Source organism: Schistocerca gregaria, chromosome 2, assembly GCF_023897955.1.
Source record: "Schistocerca gregaria isolate iqSchGreg1 chromosome 2, iqSchGreg1.2, whole genome shotgun sequence".
Classification (NCBI taxonomy): domain Eukaryota; kingdom Metazoa; phylum Arthropoda; class Insecta; order Orthoptera; family Acrididae; genus Schistocerca; species Schistocerca gregaria.
In genome coordinates this window covers 510,907,669-510,920,173 of record NC_064921.1, presented here as the reverse complement: position 1 = coordinate 510,920,173, position 12,505 = coordinate 510,907,669, and the positions used below count along the sequence as shown (strand labels likewise).

The following is a 12,505-nucleotide window of genomic DNA, read 5'->3' as shown; positions in this document are numbered from 1 at the left end:
GCCCTGACAGCGACACTCTTTTTCTTTCTTTGCCTTTTCCATTTTTTTCCCACGGGATCGGCATTGTTTCATGGGCTGATGCAGTGTTAGTGGCACTCGATGGACGGATGCTCTTCTTGTTGTTACCACTTCCCCCTGGAAGGTACCTGTGTACCGATATGTCGGCGTCTAAATGTTTCTGAAGTGGGTGTCTGAGACGAGACATGGCTACCAGCTCGGTATTTACCTAATTGTGCGTGTGGAACTACCTGAAAACCGTATCCATGCTAGCGGTTCACTGGCGCCAGTCGTTAATTCGCGAGACGGATAAGACCGAAGGCAAGCTCGCCATCTCGTATCGCGGAAGCGGTGGATTGACGTGCTCGGCTATCCGGGTGTACCTCTGACAGTGACATTAGTAGAAACATATTCAGTGTTCTTAGGAAGTGAATAGAGGCTATGAAGGGCAGTATGATGACATTACCAAACTGCTTAAAAGCTGACGAAGTCTGAGTTCAAATTCCACTGCACCGATCTGATTTTGCGTCAGAACATCTAATCCCAATCACTTAAATTATTATCACGATAGTTCCACAATCGATTCCTTTTTTGTGTAAGTTAAACTAATATGAATGAGCCTCCGTCTGGAAAGGGGCGAAGCGATGCAGAACACAAACACACATCTGTTTAATTCGGATTACTTCTATTCCACTAATCATTTCGAGTTGCAGAAGGGTAATGTGCCTATACACATTCAAAATGGTTCAAATGGCTCTAAGCACTATGAGACTTAACATCTGAGGTCATTAGTCCCCTAGACTTAACACTACTTATAATAAACTAACCTAAGGACATCACACACATCCATACCGAGGCAGGATTCGAACCTGCGAACGTAGAAGCCGCGTGGTTCCGCACTGAAGCGCCTAGAACCGCTTGACTATAGCGGCCGGCTATACACATTACTTGTGTAATATTCTACGAGACTACATGGCGCATGTTGTTGTTGTGGTCTTCAGCCCTTAGACTGGTTTGATGCAGCTCTTCATGCTACTCTATCCTGTCCAAGCTTTTTCATCTCCCAGTACCTACTGCATCCTACATCCCTTTGAATCTGCTTAGTGTATTCATCTCTTGGTCTCCCTCTACGATTTTTGCCCTCAAACACTAAATTGGTGGTCCCTTGATGCCTCAGAACATGTCCTACCAACCGATCTCTTCTTCTAGTCAAGTTGTGCCACAAAATCCTCTTTTCCCAAATTCAATACCTCCTCATTAGTTATGTGAGCCACCCATCTAATCTTCAGCATTCTTCTGTAACACCACACTTCGAAAGCTTCTATTCTCTTCTTCTCCCAACTATTTATCTCCCACGTTTTACTTCCATACATGGCTACACTCCATGCAAATACTTTCCTGACACTTAAATCTATACTCGATGTTAAAAAAATTCTCTTCTTCAGAAACGCTTTCTTTCCCATTGCCAGACTACATTTTATATCCTCTCTACTTCGACCATCATCAGTTATTTTGCTCCCCAAATAGCAAAACTCCTTTACTATTTTAAGTGTCTCGTTTCCTAATCTAATTCCCTCAGCATCACGCGACTTAATTCGGCTACTTTCCATTATCCTCGTTTTGCTTTTGTTGATGTTCATCTTATATCCTCCTTTCAAGACACTATCCATTCCGTTCAACTGCTCTTCCAAGTCCTCTGCTGTCTCTGACAGAATTACAATGTCATCGGCGAACCTCAAAGTTTTTATTTCTTCTCCATAGATTTTAATACCTACTCCAAATTTTTCTTTTGTTTCCTTCACTGTTTGCTCAATATACAGATTGAATAGCATTGGGGAAAGTCCACAACCCTGTCTCACTCCCTTCCCAATCACTGCTTCCCTTTCATGTTCCTCGACTCTTATAACTGCCATCTGGTTTCTGTACAAATTGTAAATAGCCTTTCGCTCCCTGTATTTTACCCCTGCCACCTTCAGAATTTGAAAGAGAGTATTACAATCAACATTGTCAAAAGCTTTCTCTAAGTCTACAAGTGCTAGAAACGTAGGTTTGCCTTTCCTTAATCTAGCTTCTAAGATATGTCGTAAGGTCAGTATTGCCTCACGAGTTCCAACATTTCTACGGAATCCAAACTGATACGATATTGTTAAAAGACCAGAAAAGACTATACGAGAAATAAAAAATATAAATTTTAGGTTCCTTAGCATAATTTTCATTTGCTGAGGCTAGTGTGTGGATGCGTGTCCTGGACGAATGGTGCATGGGAAAGTTTTGGCCTCGTATGTGACAAAATGTAGCAGACAGTTAACATGACGACCGTGTATCATGATTGCGGAGGTCATTTAAGCAAAAGCGTTATTGTTGCCACTGTAATGAGACTTCCGCGGTTTATGTAGCCGAACGTCCGCCAACGGCGCCAGTTCTGTGCTGCCATGCGTCCCGTCCTCTGCTGTGTAATGTTCGTGCTTCAACTTGTTTGTCTGAGCGGCAGTGATACGGAGCATGAAGAACGCATCGCCTCTCAAGGTATGTGATTTCCATCTGAAATATTCGCAAAGTTCCATTAACAATCATATTGTGACTCGTGTATATCGTAATAAAAACGAAAAAGAAAGCGAGGAATTATGAGCAGCGTTTAAACGGATTTGTAGTCGTGCCCTAGAGAAGTATGAGCCAAGTAAATGGATTAAGGACGGAAAAGACCCACCGTGGGTTAACAACGAAATTCGGAAACTGCTGAGAAAGCAAAGGTTGTTCCACTCTCGGTTCAAAGGAGGACGCGCAAACAACGACAGGCGAAAATTAGTAGAGATTCGTGCATTTGTAAAAAGATCGATGCGTGAAGCACACGACAACCACCACCGTCATACCTTAGCAAATTATCTTGCCGAGAACCCGAGAAAATTTAGGCCCTACGTAAAATCGCTAAGCGGTTCTAAGGCTTCTATCCACCCGCTCGTTGACCAATCTGGTGTGGCAGTTGAAAACAACAAAAGGAAAGCAGAGGTTTTAAAATACGAATTTAAGAAACCGCTCACGCAGGAGGATCGTACAAACACACCCCCTTTTGACCATAGCACAGACTTTCACATGGAGAACGAACGCTTCAGCGCCAAAGAAACTGGCACAGGCATGGGTATTCAAATACAGATATGTAAACAGGCAATATTCGGCGCTGCGGTCGCCAAGTCCTATGTAAGACAACAAATATCTGGCGCAGTTGTCAGATCGGTTACTGGTGCAACAAGGGCAATTATCAAGATAAGTGAGTTTGAACGGGTGTTACAGCCGGCGTGAGCGATGGGACACAGCATCTCCGAGCTTGCGATAAAGTGGGGATTTTCCCACACGACCATTTCAAAAGTGTACTGTGAATATCAGGAATCCAGTAAAACATCAAATCTCAGACATCGCTACGGCAGGAAGAATGTCCTGCAATGAAGGGACAAACGACGACTGAAGAGAATTGCTCAACGTGACAGAAATGCAACCATTCTGGAGATCGGTGCAGATTTCAATGCTGGACCATCAACATGTGTCAGTTTGCGAGCTATTCAACGAAACATCATCAAATGGTTCAAATGGCTCTGAGCACTATGAGACTTAACATCTCAGGTCATTAGTCCCCTAGAACTTAGAACTACTTAAACCTAACTAACCTAAGGACATCACACACATCCATGCCCGAGGCAGGATTCGAACCTGCGACCGTAGTGGTCGCGTGGTTCCAGACTGAAGCGCCTAGAACCGCACGGCCACACCGGCCGGCCGAAACATCATCGATATGGGCTTTCGGAGATGAAGACCCACTCGTGTACCCCTGATGACTGTACGATACAAACTTTATGCCTCGCCTAGGCCTGTTAAGGCCGAATTGGACTGTTGATGACTGGAAACATCTTGCCTGCTTGGACGTGTCTCATTTCAAATTGTGTCGAGCAGATGGACGTGTACGGGTATGGAGACAACCTCATGAATCCATGGACCCTGCATGTCAGCAGGGGACTGTTCAAGCTGGTGAAGGCTCTGTAATGATGTGGGGAATGTGCAGTTGGAGTGATATACCCCTGATACGTCCAGATACGTCCAGATGCGACTCTGACAGGTGACACGTATGTAAGTATCCTGTCTGATCACCTGCACCCATTTATTTGCACTGTGCATTCCGATGGACTTGGGCAATTCTAGCAGGACAATGTGACACCCAACATGTCCAGAATTGGTACAGAGTGACTCCAGAAACTGTCTTCTAAGTTTAAACACTTCCGTTCGCCACCAAACTCCCAAGACATGAACATAATGGAGCAAATCTGGGATGCCTTGCAACGTGGTGTTCAGAAGATATCTCCAACCCCTCGTTCTCTTACGGATTTATGACAGTCCTGCAGGATTCATGGTTTCAGTTCCCTCCAGCACTACGTCAGACATTAGTCGATTCCATGTCACGTCGTGTTATGGTACTTCAGCGCGCTCGTAGGGGCCCTACACGATATTAGGCAAGTGTACCAGTTTCTTTAACTCTTCAGTGTAGTAATAGGCATCAATGGCATTGGGAAACAACTGAAACAGTTGAAAACAAATAAATGGCCAGGTCCGGATGGAATCCTAATTCGTTTTTACAAAGAGTACTGTACGGCATTGCCCCCTTATTTAGCTTGCATTTATCGCAAATCTGTGGACCAGCGTAAAGTCCCAAGCGACTGAAAAAAAAAGCGCAAGTGACTCCTGTGTGTAAGAAGGGTAAAAGAACGAACCCGAAAAATTACAGACCAATATCCTTAACATCTGTTTGCTGCAGAATTTTTGAATATGTAATGTACAGGGTGTTTCTTCCACCATGTACAAACTCTATGGTTTGATCGATGAGAGGATGTGGGACAAAAAAGATTCAATGAACTTATGTCCGGAAATGCAACAGTCATCTGTGGGATAGTATTCATAACCTACATGGTATGGTGACAGCGAATCATGAGATTCGGTGCAGCCGGAATGTGTGGGCGGGGATAATTGGCGACCATATTTTGGGACCAGTGTTCCTTCCACGTCACCTAACAGGCCGGAACTACCAGCTTTTCTTGTAGGTGACTTTGCCTCCCCTGCTTGAAGAAGTGCCATTGTTGATTCGAAGGGTTATGAGGCTGCTACAGGGTGGTGCTCCATCCCACTTCGCCGTTAACGTCTGGTCGCATCTCAACCGTGTCTTTCCTGGTCGATGGATCGGACGAGAAGGGGCAGCTGCATGGCCTGCTCATTCACTTCAACTCAACCCGTGCGATTTCTGGTTTGGAGCCATCTCAAAAGTATCATGTATGCAGAGCCCATTCCAGATGTGGAGACACTGGACCAGCGTGTTCATGCTGCCTTTGATACCGTTCGGATGCTGCCTGACTGTTGTGAACGTATGAGGCAGAGCTACAGTGCGTACACACATGTGTTGAGGCACAGGGAAACCATTTTGAACACATACACTAACTGTGGCTGCATGGTACAGCGCGTATTAGACCGCAGTCTCTGTAACAATGTATGATTGAATAAACTGTCGCTAGCAAGGAAACCGTGCATTTCCGGACATAAGTTCATTAGACCTTTTTTGTTCTGCATCCTCTCATTGATCAATCCCTGGAGTTTGTACACGGTCAAAAAATCACCCAGTATATTTCCTTGAGCCAATGGCGTTGCTGCATAGGTAACGCCAGCCCCCATCAGATTACCGAAGTTAAGCGCTGTCGGGCTCGGCTAGCACTTGGATGGGTGACCATCCGATCTGCCGAGGGCTTTTGGCACTCAGCTCTTGTGAGGCAAACTGAGGAGCAACTTGATTGAGAAGTAGCGGCTCTGGTCTCATAAACTGACATACGGCCAAGAGAGCGGTGTGCATCCAATGACGCCTGTGGGCTAAGGATGACACGGCGGCCGGTCGGTAGCGTTGGGCCTTCCATGGCCTGTTCGGACGGAGAGTTTTATATTTCCTTGAGATGGGAAAGCGTCAGTACACGAATCAGCACGTTTCTAGAAAGCATCGCTCGTGTTAAACTCAGCTTGTCCTTTTCTCACACGATATCCTGCGAACCTGTGGATGAAGGGCATCAGGTAGATTCCATATTTTTAGATTTCCAAGAAGTATTTGACTTACTGCGCCATTGAAGGTTAGCATATATGTGAGTGGCTCGAAGACTTAAGTAACAGAACCTAGTACATTGTTCTCGACAGTGAGTGTTCATCTGGGGCAAAGGTAGCGTCAGGAATACCCCAGAGAAGTATAATAGGACTGCTGTTATTTTCTACATACATAAATGATCTGGCGAACAACAGAATGAGCAACACTCTGCTGTTGTTTGCTGATGATACTGTGATGTACAGTAAGGTATCCTCATTGAGTGACTGTGGGAGGATAGTTGGTGCAATGAGTGGCAGGTAGTTCTAAATGTAGAAAAATGTAATTTACCGCAAATGAGTAGGGAAACAAGCCCTCTTATATTCGAATACAGTAGTAGCAGTGTCCTGCTTGACACAATCACGTTCATGAAGTATGTAGGCGTATCGATAAGAAGCGATATGAAATGGAACGAGCATGTAAGGGTTGTAGTGTTGTAGTGCGGAAGGCAAATGGTCCACTTCAGTTTACTGGGAGACTTTTAGAAAAGTGTGGTTCATATGTGAAGGAGACCACATATATGGCATTAGTACGACCCGTTCTTGAGTATTGGCCGAGTGTTTGGGATCCGCACCAGGCTGGATTGCAGCAAGATATTGAAGCAATTCAGAGGTGGGCTGCTAGATTTGTTACTGATACGTTCGAACAACGTGCAAATATCACAGCGATGTTTTGGAAACTCAAATGCGAATTCCTGGAAGGAAGACGATATTCCTTTAGAGGAACACAATTCAGAAAATTTAGAGAACCGTCATATGAGGCTGACTGCAGAACGATTCTGCTGCCGCCAAGTTACATTTCGCATAAGAACCACGTAGATAAGATAAGATAAGAGAAATTAGGTGTTCAATGGAGGCACACAGGCAGTAGTTTTCCCTTTGCTCTGTATGCGAATGAAACAAGAAAGGAAATTACTAGTAGTTGTACAGGGTACCCTCTGCCGGAAATGACTAGCAGTGATGAAAAGTACACTCCTACTTCCGCTTTTCTTCTGGCTGATCTGCTTCAGCTTGGTGGTGCAGGGTTTACTTGTAAGCATTTCCTACATCTCTCAGGGGGGTAGGTTTGTGTTGAACATCTTTATTTGTTTGTGTGTCATGGGTGTGGGCGGGCATGAATCAGTTTCCATCTTGGGTGCAGATTCCGTCGTATTTCGGATTGTTTTCTTTTTACATTTTTACCTTTCAAGCATGGCAATGGGTCGCGCATAGCGTTCCCTTGGCTGAGGCGGTGCTCCAAGGTGTCGTATCAGTGGGTTGGTCGAAGTTTCAGTCCTGGCATAAAATCGTCGTGCAAGCTGCTTATATCTCTGCGGTACCTCCAATTCTTCGGCTGCTTCATGAATGTATCGGTGAGGAAACTGCGGGGGAACGTGGAAAACACGGCGAAGTATCTTATTCTGGAGCGATTGAAGGCGCTGAAGATGTGTCTTTGCTGCATTGCCCCATACCTCACAGGCATAGTCAAAGATGGGGCGAATGTACATCCTGAATATCAACAGTCCGTTGGCTATCGATAAGTCCGAGCCTTCGTTGATGAAGGGGAAAAGTGCCCCTATCCTTCGTGACACGTTAGCGCGGACGTCGTCGATGTGGCGCTTCCATGTAAGTTGTTTGTCCATGGTCACTCCTAGGTATTTAACAGAGTCCGTCCACTGCAGTTCGGTTCCATAAAGTCGGAGGTTCCGAAGATGTCGAAGTCGGCGAGGGCCAGGTCTCCTCTTGGTGAAGATGATGGTTTGCGTCTTCTGTGGGTTGAACCGGATGCGCCACTTTCCTGCCCATTCCTCCAGGGCATAGCAGGCACTCTGCAGTCGTGGGACAAGGACTTCAAGCCATTTCTCCCTCGTGTATATCATGGTGTCATCGGCGTAAATGGCTTTGTCGACTCTTGGTGGTGTCGGAAGGTCCGATGTAAAGACGGAGTACAGGACTGGTCCGAGGACTGAGCCCTGTGGGACCCCTGCACGGATAGGTCTAGCCGTGGAAAGTGCATCCCCTACTCTGACCGCAAAGGTGCGTTGGTGGAGGTAGGCGGCAACGAGCTTGACGTACGCCCTGGGGAATCCGAAGGCGCTAAGCTTCCAAATGAGGCCCTGATGCCATACACTATCGAACGCCTTCATCACGTCCAGAAGAACAGCACCACAGAAATCTCCATTGTTGAAGGCTGACGTAATATATTCTGTTGCCCTAAGAATCTGCTGTGTCGTGGAATGACCAGATCGGAAGCCAAACTGCTCCGGTGGCAGAACTTGGAGGCGGTCCATGATGGTGTGGAGCCTCTTCAACAGGAGCCTTTCGAAGAGCTTACTGAGGTGTGGTAGCAAGCTTATCGGTCTGTAACTGGTGGGTAGTCGTCGGTTCTTCCCAGGTTTCGGGACAGCCACCACTATAGAATGTTTCCACGCTGCTGGGTACTTGCCCGTAGCAAAAATCCAATTAAAGATGGTTGCCAAGTGCACAATCGCGGTCCACGGGAGTTGCTTTAAAGTCCTTCCCGTGATGTCGTCGCAGCCAGGTGCTTTGCTGGCGGGTAAGGCCCGGATGCCAGCGTCGATTTCAGCAGGCGTTACTGGAGGGATGAGGTCGTCATCGTTGTCGGCGTCGTCGTCGGCTGCACGAAGTATGGTAGTAACTTCGTTTTCAATGTCTGCAACCCGCTGGGGGTCAACTCCGTCGTCCAGCGGTCGAAAGTTCGTTTCGAAAACGTCCGCCAGCATATTGGCCTTGTCTTCCGACTTGTACACAGTGCGGTCATCATTTGTCAACGGCGGTATCCGGCTTCGTCTATTTGTGAAGAACCTGATGGAGTTAAAGTTCATCGGGTCGGGCGTAAACGATCGCAGCTTCGCAGCCCATCGCTGGTTCCGGTGTTCAATTATGGCTGCCCGTATGTCTCGTCTAAGTTGGTTGATGCGTTGTTTCAGTGCTGCGTCGCGCGTGAGGCGCCACTCACGGCAGAGTCTATTCCTGGTGCGTATGGAGTCCAATATGTGCGGTGGCAGATCCGGTGGTGGACGATGAGGTGGCCTTGGAGGTGGTGTGGCCAGTTCCAGGGCGTCCGTGATGGAAGTGGCGAACCGTTCTACGGAGGTCTCGTCGATTTCGTCTGGGTCGTGGATGACGTCAAGAGAGAAGGCAACAGAATCACGAAATTGGTCCCAGTTCGTGTGCTTCAGGTTGAGGCGTCCTGCAGAAAGTTCCGGCGCAACCTGAAGCTGGAATAATACCGGCAGATGGTCGCACTCCGCGACGCACCGTACGGTGTCTTGCGGAGTATGTATCTGGATGTAGATTTGCAATACCATCATTCTTAGCACCATTGTTGTCAGCGAAGTTTTGGAATATATTCCTGATAGGCATATCACATTTTATTTCTATCACATTTTATTTCATCTTCGTTGAAGTGAACGGAGGTGACACAAGTCATGGTACAGCGATATGCCCATTTACAGATGGCGGTAGTACCGCGTGCACGAGGTATAAAAGGGCAGTGCATTGGCGTGGCTGTCATTTGTACTCATGCGATTCATGTAAAAAGGTTTCCGATGTGGCTACAGACGCAAGACGAGAATTAAAAGACTTCGAACGCGAAATGGTAGTTGGAGCTAGGCGCATGGGGCACTGCATTTTGTAAATCGCTTACTTACAGGCATTACCTCTCACCTCAGACAAAATAGTGGCCGACAGTCTTCGCTTAACGATTGAGAATAGCGGCGTTTAAGTAGAGTTGTCGCTAACAGACAAGCAACAACGCGTGAAATAACTGCAAAAATCAATGTGGGACATACGACGAACATATCGGTTAGGAAAATGTGGAGAAATTTGGCGTTAATAGGCTATGGCAGCAGATGACCGACGTGAGTTCCTTTGCTAACAGCACGAGATAGCTTGCAGCGCCTTTCCTGGGCTTGTCACCATATCGGCTGGATCCTAGGCGACTGAAAAACGACGGCCTGGTCATATGAGTCCTGATTTCAGTTGGTAAGAGCTGATGGTAGGGTTCGAGTGTGTCACCGACCCCATGAAGCTATTGACCTGTCAACAGGGCACTGTGCCAGCTGGTGGTGGCTCCATAATGGTATGGGCTGTATTTATATGGAATGGGGTAGATCCTATGGATGTTCAGCTACTTGGAGACCATTTAAAACCATTCATGGAAGTCATGTCCCCAGACAACAATGGAATTATTATGGATGACAATGCACTGTGTCACCAGGCTACAATTGTTTTCGTGTGGTATGAAGAACATTGTGGACAATTAGAGCAAATGGTTGACCACACAGAATACCCAACATAAACCGCATCGAACATTTATAGAGCAAAATCGAGAGGTCAGTTCGTGCACAAAATCATGCACAAGCAACTCTTTCGCAATTGTGGACGACTGTAGAGACAGCATGGCTCATTGTTTTACAGGGGACTTCCAGCGACTTGTTGAGTACATGCTGCATCGAGTTACTGCACTATGCCAGGCAAAAGGAGATCGGGCAAGATATTGGGAGGTCTCCATGACTTTTATCACCTCATGTGGTAGAATGTCCATTGACTACATGTCATTTGAGGGGGGCGGTAAGCTCTATTGAAAGAGATAATAGATTTTCTGTGAGATAAGGAGTTACCTGAATGTTTCAGCCATATGGGTTGAGAAAAAAACTAAAAATGTAAATCAGATTTTGCAGAACGAACTGGACCAGCATTCAAAAACACCATGTCTGGAAGTGGGTTTTAGTACTGTATCACTTCCTTTATTGTGCAAGAAAATCAAGAGGAATACGGTTCAAATCTCCAACTAGCCATTCAAATATGGATTATCTGTGGTTTACCTAAACTGATTAACCTGAATTCTAGGGTCCTTCCTTGGAAAAGGACACAGCTGACTTCCATTTGCAGTCTTCTCCTGCCCGAGCTAGTACTCAGTCTCTAGTGACCTTGTCATCGAATGGACGTTGAACACTAAAATACATCCCATCTTTAGTATTAAGCCGATCTGAAGTATTAACACACGAATAATATTTTCCTCCATTCATTCCAATGAGTAACATGTATGGTATCACAGTTAAATGACCCAGTAACATCCCTGCAGTTTCTTGCTCCCCTCGTAGCTTCTCATGTACGAACCAGTCCAACGGTATCTGATGAAGGATAGCATTCACGAGAGGCCCACCGCCTAAAGTAGACGTTCAAATGGTTCAAATGGCTCTGAGCACTATGGGACTTAACAGCTGAGGTCATCAGTCCCCTAGAACTTAGAACTACTTAAACCTAACCTAAGGACATCACACACATCCATGCCCGAGGCAGGATTCGAACTTGCGACCGTAGAGGTCGCGCGGTTCTATACTGCAGCGCCTAGAACCGCTCGGCCACACCGGCCGGCTAAAGTAGACGTAGGCTGCCCAAAACAGGATCAGTACCAACCCTATGTCTGTGGCTGTGACGCTTATGGTCTTGATCATGTGCTGCTGCTCCTCCCGATACTGTTGCAAATGTGTACTGAAACACGTTCCTCTTGTCTGTCTCTTAGACAGTGTAAGGACAGAATTTGCCTAGGATCCAAAGTTACATTCAGGTAGAACAGATTTCTCACTGGGAGCATGGCTAGTGGCTTCCTTGGCTAGTACGGCTGTAGTTGCATGATGCTGGACTTGGTTTCCCCTGTAATACAGGCTGACAGGTGAAAGGTCTGCCCTGTTATGTCACAGTCTGTCCCGTTAACAAATATTCCACTCCTGTGCAGTTCCAAACGTTTAGCTGCACGACCCTATCTTGCTCGTAGCATTTCGCTACTACAACTTCGGTAATGCATACAGAATAAACCCAGTGTGCCCTGCTTGCTGGAAATAGGATTGCGGGTTACAGGATGTCTGTGGACTATCCAAACCTTCTGCTTTGCCTACATACCCGTACAACTGCACCTCACACGTGCTGGAACCATATGCAGCAACCGGGTCAGGCAGATGGTAACCCTCTCCCTCTGACAATGTCAGAGTTTAGTTAGTGTCGTCATCACGTCACTACCACCATCTTATGTGAACAGCAGTACCTCCTGTGTCTTTATTGGGCGAACATCCCGAAGGTTCCGCAATGTAAGATGCATACATGTAAGGTGCAACGTGTGAACTTAGCTTGCTCTTTGCTAATTGGAAATTGTATTGATTTATACAGTCGTGCCAGATCTACATCTACATCTACATAAATACTCCGCAACCCACCATACGGTGCGTGGCGGAGAGTATTTCGTACCACAACTAGCATCTTCTCTCCCTGTTCCACTCCCAAACAGAACGAAGGAAAAATGACTGCCTATATGCCTCTGTACGAGCCCTAATCTCTCTTATCTTATCTTTGT

At 46.4% G+C, this 12,505-nt stretch overlaps 1 protein-coding gene across 1 annotated transcript in view; it reads left to right on the top strand.

Annotated features, from left to right (window-relative positions):
- The first annotated feature begins 2,421 nt into the window (after positions 1-2,421).
- Positions 2,422-12,505, top strand: part of LOC126329331 (trypsin delta-like) — a 75,935-nt gene continuing 65,851 nt past the window's right edge. Inside the window, exon 1 of the mRNA XM_049996147.1 lies at positions 2,422-2,523. Within this exon, the coding sequence (XP_049852104.1) occupies positions 2,430-2,523 (94 nt within the window). The 5' untranslated portion in view covers positions 2,422-2,429. The remainder of the gene's footprint in view (positions 2,524-12,505) is intronic.